General features: G+C 37.4%; 1 protein-coding gene across 1 annotated transcript in view; it reads left to right on the top strand.

Annotated features, from left to right (window-relative positions):
• The first annotated feature begins 637 nt into the window (after window positions 1–637).
• The window catches only part of LOC139953325 (protein phosphatase 3 catalytic subunit alpha-like), a 92,691-nt gene continuing 84,212 nt past the window's right edge, over window positions 638–9,116 (top strand). The window contains exon 1 of the mRNA XM_071952823.1: window positions 638–804. Coding sequence (XP_071808924.1) covers window positions 756–804 — 49 coding nt within the window. The 5' untranslated portion in view covers window positions 638–755. The remainder of the gene's footprint in view (window positions 805–9,116) is intronic.

Here is a 9,116-nt window from a genome sequence, read left to right as displayed (position 1 = left end):
TTTTTTTTGCCTCGGTCCATTTGGTTGGTAAGTTGTTTGCAACAGCTAATTCTATTTTCCCCAAAATAATAAACGTTTGTTTTAGTTCATCAGTCCATCAATTACGGCAGAACAAAGTCAAAAGAAGTGCTGCTGTATGTGCATGATTAGTCACTCAACCCCTGCTGAAAAGAGGATGGTGGAATTTCCTTTCCTTTGCTGCTCGAACCATAGAGCAAGCACGAACCAAGCAAAACATAATTAGTAGGGGATAGATTTTTTGTTCCACTTGGAACTCAAACATATCAAAATTTCAATTATTTACAAAAGGAAGTGGAATAAACGGGAACCTTAGCCATTTCCACTTTATGTAGATTAAATCTCAGCAAAATGTACATGTCAATAATGTACATGTCAATAATTTTTGATAATCAGGACTTTGTTGTAAAAGTCACAAGAGATTTATCATTGAACTGCTGAGAGCTTGACAAGGTCTATCACTACTTCTTTTTTTGTAGCACGCCTTCAGTCAGTCTTATTAAAATCCAACAAGCGCCTGTTACGAAAACGGTTAACGCCCTCTCGTGTTAGCCTTGCGCAGCCGGGGTTCTGCTGTCGGTATGCAAATTAGCAAAAATGGTAAATGTTTACGCTGCAGTCTCAGATAGAGTAGTGGATACCTGGGTGACCTGTGCAAGAAATCCATTGGAATCGTATATTTTGGAATAGCATCGAAACCCCAAAAGGCAGCTGGTGGGATAAGTAGCCTTTCAGCTATGGCTACGATTGACGGAAAGCTCTCAACCACAGAGAGGATTGTAAAAAGTAAGTATTTTTGAGAGGGTTATCTTCAAAATTTCTACCTGTACCGCCGCCATGTTTTGTGGTCAAACAGTTGACATAATGTTATTGCGGTAGCTGGCTATGTTTATGTCGCCGGGTTACGAGTTAAATTTACTTTTACGGCTTACAAGTCTCCAGTTCTCGCTGTCATTAGTGTCTTGTGTTAATAAACGCTTTTAAAATGTTAGCTGCTGTATTTGGTGTATTATAAATGATCTAAATACTAAAAATTTCGTATGTCAGGGGCCGCCGATATGTCATGTTAAAATTTTGTGTTTGGAATGGGCTTGGCCCATATCCAACAATCTCAGCTACACACGATAAAATACACAACTTCAACGTAGCAAAACATGTTTGACATTAACTCTTCGTGTTAATTCTTAAATTTTGCTGTAAAATTATGCTGTACTTGTATTTGAAGCAGTCTTTCCTTTGAATAGGGAGATTGCCTTGCCAGATTCTGTCATGTCAGTCTGTGTATTTTCTAAACAAAATCAGATGAAATGTCAATAGTCCATGTCATCCATTCATTGCCTTTCGTCCACTGTCATGTTTGAATGACTGTTAAGTGACTATCAATGCATCAGTCCTTAAGAACTAGGCATTGTCTTAAAATACTTTCATGTATAGTGTGGCTCATTCATTCATGTCCCATGTTCCGATCCCATGTTCACATCGATGAAGGGAATTGTTGTCCAAACTCCAACCCTTTTTCTGTCAGGCAGTAGATGAACTGGAATGGTAAAAGTTTTCTGTAAATATACCAGGGAATGATTTCATCCAGCACTTACGCATAGCAAAATATTTTGACTAAACATAATTTGTGCACACTGAATTCTAGTAATTGGTAGCAAATGATTTTGTGTAACAATTTGAATAGCATTTTTGCAAAGCTGTTTAGGGGAAATTGTTTACTGTTATGTTGTCAATGGCTGTATTTGAAGGTACCTACTTCCAAGCAACACTTAGTACACTGTTGTAGATGTTTACACCTATAGGTTAGGGTTGAGTTTTCATCAGGCTTCTTGCTTTATGCTTCAACTACCCTACTCAGTGCTGTCACAAGTCATTGAGTTTTCTCTATAGGCCATTCAAGTCCTGCTGGTACATGTACATGTATTCAACTATTCTTGAGAACCCAAGGCTTCCCACCTACATGTATTTTTTACTTCTCCTGAAATACTGGATAAGGACCCCTAGAGTGCAGTCAAAGAAAGGTACTGATGCATGTCTCGGCAACACCAAGGGATGTAAAGATAACCTAAATGTGTGAAGTAAATAAAAGTGCAATAACTAACTTACAGTATGGAGACTGGTGTTAAAGACCAGGCAGTTTGACTTGGACATGAATTATTCCATCTCCCCTTCTCCTGTGTCTCTCTTAACCAAATAGTTTGGAATACTTAAACCTGTGCTCCCCCGTGCTAAGCACAAACTGTTGTTAGGGCCTATTGGTTCCAATCCTTCTGAATCCTTCACTTTGGCAATAGACTGCCCTCTGTGGCTAGGACAGTCGCCATCTTGTAGGGCAAATTGTATGCGCATCTAAACGCAAACACCAAAGACGCATGCAGCTCGCAGCGTTCCTGCTATGATTTCTACTGCACATGTATGCACACCTCATGCACACGCTCAAAGACGTCATGCGGCAGATATTTGAGTAGTGACGTCATATTCAATACGGTCCATATAGGACATCATATAGAATTGGGACTGTAAGGGTTTGGGTGAAACGAGAAAATGTGAAGAAAAAAAAACTTATTTCACATGTCTCACAAGAGATTCACTGAATCTCATGTGGAATAAGGTTTTTATTTGGTGGAGTTGACAAGATGTTTTGAAAAAATTGTACCCTGCTTTAAAACCCCTGCCAAGAAATGCTCGGCTTGAACTCAAAAGTGCATCCTAAACTCTGATATCACCTCACTTACTGGCTTCATCCTGGCAGAAATGACTTAACGCTGTGCGCCCACTCCTGGTTAAGCTTACTCCTGGTCATTATCCTACTACCTTGACATGTATTGGTTATTATGCAAACAAATAAATAAAATGATCACGTACACACAGCCACACATCTCGGATTTATAAAAGTGCAGCTAATTTAAAAGGACAGTCTTAATTGTAGCATGCATAATATTTTGGTCTGTGATTAATTCTGTTAAAAAGTGTTCCAGGAATTTCATCAAAAACACACAGGTTGTTTGCTCTTAGGTTAGGAACATTACGGAATTGGTTTTGCTAGCGAAAAAGTTGCTGGCAATGTAAGCACTTTATGTAATCCCCCATATACATTAACTGACAAACCTGTAGAAGTTTGAGATCGATCGGCCATCTGGGTCATGAGAGAATAGTGAAAAAACGATTACAAATTTTGCATTGCATCAATGCCAAAACAAAAATGAATAAAATGCTCACTGAGCGATTAACTCCAAACGCAAAATAAGATTATTTATTTCTCATCAAATATAAAATTTTAGACAGACATATTTCAAGGGATGTTTTCTACTATCATCATCATTAGACCGGTAAGTTTTATGTAAATCTGTGATCTTCACGATTTTTGTTTCTTGCCACTTCTGTAACGTTCCTTTAAGTACGCTACAATTAAAGCATCAATATGGAGCATGAGCCAGTAACCAACACTTTACCAGAGTACACCAAGGGGTAATGTGTTCTGGAGTTCATAATCAGGGCGATGCCTAGGTTGACACACAAACAATAGTATCTCATACAAGTACATGTAGGCATGCATTGTTTAAATCTGGATTTTGTATAAGGTCAAAATATGCTGGAAAATTAAAAAAACAGGTGTCAAAATTTTTCACTTACAATACAAACATGTTAATGACAGATAAAACAGAATGTCCAAAAGACACACAGACATCCCTTTGGCACCAAGTCAAAGATCTGGGCAACAGAGGTCATGAACAATGTGTCATTTTTAGCTTGATTTTATTCCCTGAAACACTACATGATCTACTAGAAGTAACCCTCGGCCACCAACCCACCCACAGCAATTGCCGTGGTGCCCTGTGCATATGCTGTGGTGCCCTATAACAAGTCTTACCAGAGGAATACTGCTGTGTCCTGCCCTGCCAAGGGTAAAGTTCAAGGTCAAAATTTAAGGTATCTTCTATTTTGAAAGTAGTGTTTGATTGTGGTAGAGGACAATATGATGTGTATGAAGAGTTGTTGATTGTGTCAATAAAGAAGAAACAAAACAAATAACCGACATCGATCATGTTGAATGTCCTTATACACATACTGGACACAGCTCATTTATACCACCATCTTAAAGGAACACGTTGCCTTGAATCGGACGAGTTGGTCAAAACAAAAGCGTTTGTAACCGTTTTTTTATAAAATGCATATGGTTGGAAAGATGTTTTAAAAGTAGAATACAATGATCCACACAAGTTTGCCTCGAAATTGCGTGGTTTTCCTTCTACTGTGCGAACTAACATGGTCGGCCATTTATGGGAGTCAAAATTTTGACCCCCATAAATGGCCGACGTGTTAGTCGACAAGGTAAAAGGAAAACCACGCAATTTCGAGGCATGTTTGTGTGGATCATTGTATTCTACTTTTACAACATCTTTCTACCCATATGCATTTTATAAAAAACGGTTGCAAACGCTTTTCAAAGACCAACTCGACCGATCCAAGGCAACGTGTTCCTTTAATGCTATGCAATTTTGAAAATGAACGCTTTATGCACACCTAGATTCACTCAAGCATGGTGTCAAATAGTGTGTAGCGTATTGGTTGTTGAAGCACTTAACTATGCAAAAATATATCATTACTTGATGGAGGGGAAGACACTAGATTAACAAAAAATTGCCTCATTTTCAAACGAGAATTTTTTTATCATTATGTAGCGTAGAGAGATGTTGGGAAAGGGTGGGTGGGGAGAGATTGGATTGGGGGGGGGGATGAAATGCCTGAAGTAAAGTTTGAAGGGTCTCGGCGGTAACACTGAAAGCAATAATGCAGCCTCAGCTGGTGGATTAGGTATAATGCATTCATCCATATCATTATGATACTGATGTTTCCAACAGTTTAATATATTGCTCTTTATAATGGCAAGAAATTAAATTTCCAGGCATGCTTTGGCATGAAACCAGGTTTCAAGTTTTCTGATGGTATTTCTTGTTTGTTCATGAAATTCTAATTTGGACTATGTTTTTCTCATCTTTTTATTTATTATTTGTTAGTGTTTTTTGTATTCTCCAAGTTTTCAATTAACAAATATTAATTCAACTTTATCTGAGATGTAACATTGTGTATATAATTGTAATCAGTGGTTTGTGGTGGGGCTTAAAAGTGATTGTAGAACTAATTCTAGGTAAGTGTATTTGACACTGTCCATGAATACTTAAAAAACAGTTTGTGTTTGAACGGTTATTTCATTTCAGATAGTCTTGACGGTAAGTCTTTTCATTAGACATGAAACCTTTTTGGTGATCTGTCTGAATGCATTTAAACCCAAAGCACCCAAAACCTTCCAAATTAAACTGCATTTTGGTTGATTCTCTTTGGACTGCAACAGTTGAGTGAAAACAAGGTACTTTTGATCAGGCATACCATCAAACTCCAACCGTTTGGATGTCAGTCAGTTTGTGTGTTGGATTACCATGGTGTTGGATTTTGTTTGAGTGTCTGTTAACAATGTAAGATTCAGACTAAGGTTGGGATAAACATGGGGCGTTTTTGGGTATAAAAAGAAGGGCAACGACACCAAGACATTTTCTTCTTGGGAAAGGGCACCTTCATGAGTAAATTGTAAACTTCTGTTGTAAACCATGCAAGGGGCACAAATCCATGACTAGGGGGAAATAGAAGCAATTGAAGTTTCGGGCCAAAGGTAATGCATTCAACGGCATCAGACTTATGTGACCATTCACTTGGTCAGTTTTGGTCAGGACTGTCTTGCTCATTGATTTCGCCTGGGCATTTATTGAAATTCCTATTGGATTATTGACCATTTAAGAAAACTCACACCTGTTATAGCAACTGCATACCTCTTAAGGCTCCAGTTATCGTCAAGTACAAAGAGATAAATCCACTATTGTAACGTACAAATGTAGAGTATTGTTCCTGTATGTGATAGGCTGACTTGTTGAATGGAACTACATGGGTCTTAAACGGTCAGGTGTCTCACTAAGTCCTTGAAGATTAGTAATGGGGCTACTGAAGTGCTACTGTGAGAACCAATATGAAATGGAGTTCAAAACATTTCTGAACCTTTTTTCAGCTTAGGAGGTGGAGGGGGAGAAGCTAAAAGAATAATTTGAATTTAATTAAGTGGCTACATGGTTCTTGAATGAAAAGGTGTCTCATTATGTCATTGAGATTTGTAATGGGGCTCTAGTGCTAATGTGAGAACTGAGAGCCAAAACTTAATTGAGTTCAATACATTTCAAACATTTTCAGTTGGAGATATTAGTCCTGTATGCTTCATTTTTTTTTAAGTGCAAGGGCACCAAGGCATTTTCTCCTTTGTAAAGGGCACCTTGTGAGGAAATTTTTACTGAGAGCATTTCAAGGGCATCAATGCAAAGACCATAGGTACGGAGGCAACTGCCTTCGTTGCCTCTGTGATCAGGCTTGGACTATGCGAAGGATTAGAATTTAGGGGAAACTAGAAATTAGTTAAGGAAGCCCATTTGCTGGTGCCAGCAAATGTCAGGAGGGTTACCTGATCCCTGAATGAAGGGTTTTGCCCATTCTGTGACTGAGTGTGTCTTTGTTTCATCGTTTCACCTCACCTGTAAGATTTCCATGGGACAATGTCAATTCCTAAGGCCTTGGCTACATGTATGTCAAAAGTCATCTTAGGCATTGCTTAAAATTTACATGTAGTGACAGGGTAGTCTCAGCCCAATTGTTTCTCATGATGGAATATCCTTCGTACCATGAGTGATGATCAAGCTCGACAGAATTTGAGATCATCTCAAGCTACCCCCTTTCCAGGAAGTAGATTTATAGGAAGTACATCCGGCAAGTGGGGGACAAACTCCTTTCCCGTCTCACCTCAGTGTATGGATCAGTTAGAATCAAGTCTGTGAGCCATACTGAGTGCTATGACATTGGATGGTGTGGTGTGTGGTGCCTTACAAATTATTCACCCTAATCTAAGAATCTTTTATGACTCAATCTATTACTGAAGAAATATTTACAAGACATCATTGGAATGTTTGTTAAACCCTTCCCCTTAAAATACATGTACTACAACAGCTTGAAACATTTGAAACCATGCAAAAAAAGTTGTACATTCATGAGTAAATAATGCTTTAATTAAATTATGTTTTGTCAAACCCTAAACCCATTTTTTATAGACAGTCTTCAATGTAAAGTAGCTATAAAAAAACACTGATTTTCAAGTAGTTTCTTAGTTTTAGAAATAAAATTTCAGGTGTCAAAATTTAAAATTGTGGCTCAAGAGGCAGATGAGAAATTATGGTTTAATTACCTTCGATTTTTGTTCTTGTTTACAGTTTAAGTTTGTATGGTATGAAACTCATAATTTCTTCAGTGTAATACTTTTCATTTCCTGAAATAATATACATTTTACTTATTTATGCCATGTGTTACATTGTTATACTATGCGAAGACCTACATAAAGTATTACAATGTAACACAGGTGTGTAGGGCGAATGTGTGGTTTAGATCAATAAAAAATTGCAGATTGGATTAAATGTACAGACAGTACAGATCTATTTATACACTGTACAAATTGGACTTTTGAACTGTGCATGAGGTTGTTGTAAATGAAGCCACTAAATAAACATCAAGCATATTTTTTACTCCAATTTTATTTTATTATGAATTCACTTTCACTCTCACCAGTAGGATTTTTTTTAAACAAATGTTTAGCATGGTGTGTATTTATATTATAGAATAGGTAAAAGAAAAGTTTTATGTTGAGAAGTCAATACTTCAGAAGTGTTTATTTACCAATCTGTTTGGTCAACCGTATTTCTATTCAACAAGTTTGAAGTCAAGTTATGGTAGTTATCATACAAAGTAAATACTTCAGACTATCTGAAAGAGTTCCTGGTGTTTACTTTGTTGTGCATTGAGCGTTAAACGACCTAATTTAAAGGACTTCAATTCAGTTGGGCTGATATTGGCATCTGTGTAGTGAATTGCAGTGTGTGGCTAATTTAGTTTTTAAAAATTAGGTGTCAGGCCTTTATGCTTGGTTTTTAAAAGGGCTGGGGCACCAAGGCATTTGTTCCTTGGTAAAGGGCACCCTTTGCTACTGCAGCATTTCATGGGCACGAAGGCAATTAGTAGGGGCACAGAGGTAATCGTCTCCGTGCCTCAGTGAGATCTATCAGGCCTGAGGTGTGATGGTTTGTGAATAAAAGTATGGCTTAAAGGAACACGTTGCCTTGGATCGGACGAGTTGGTCAAAACAAAAGCGTTCGTAACAGTTTTTTATATAATGCATATGGTTGGAAAGATGTTTTAAAAGTAGAATACAATGATCCACACAAGTTTGCCTCGAAATTGCGTGGTTTTCCTGCTATTGTGCGAACTAACACCGTCGGCCATTTATGGGAGTCAAAATTTTGACCCCCATAAATGGCCGACGTGTTAGTCGACGAGGTAAAAGGAACCACGCAATTTCGAGGCATGTTTATGTGGATCATTGTATTCTACTTTTACAACATCTTTCTACCCATATGCATTTTATAAAAAACGGTTACAAACGTTTTTCAAAGACCCAACTCGACCGATCCAAGGCAACGTGTTCCTTTAAATACTTACGGCTTATATGGTAAGTATACTTACCCATTTACAAGACAAATGAGATTTAAATCTTATCTTGGTGCTGATGAAAAATAAAACAGTTTATCTGTGATCATATTTGTTATTTTTCAATTTTGATTCTAAGTCCATCAGAAAGTTTGAGCTACAACCCCTGCACCCCAGTGGATGTTATCCCAAATTGAAACTTTTGGCTAATTTAAGTGGGATGTGGTTCCTCTCTTTAATCTACATACGGTACGTTATTTTTAAGGAAAAGGCAGTTATAATTCCCCCACCCTTAAAAAAAAAGACAAATAAATAAAATTAATAAATGGAAATTAATCAAACAAGTGTAGGCTTAATTAAATTAAAAATTAATTATTACAAGTTGTATTGTTTCAAAGGGGAGTATTAGAACATTGCTTTTGAAACAAAATTATATAATGGTTTTGGTGGGAAAATTATAATCATGGTTCCCTTTTATTTGAAGTTTGGGGCGAGTAAATAATTATCCCATTGTTGAACGGTTGAACCGG

Source organism: Asterias amurensis, chromosome 21 (assembly GCF_032118995.1).
Source record: "Asterias amurensis chromosome 21, ASM3211899v1".
Classification (NCBI taxonomy): domain Eukaryota; kingdom Metazoa; phylum Echinodermata; class Asteroidea; order Forcipulatida; family Asteriidae; genus Asterias; species Asterias amurensis.
The sequence above is the reverse complement of the archived record's forward strand: the minus strand, read 5'-3'. Positions and strand labels throughout refer to the sequence as shown.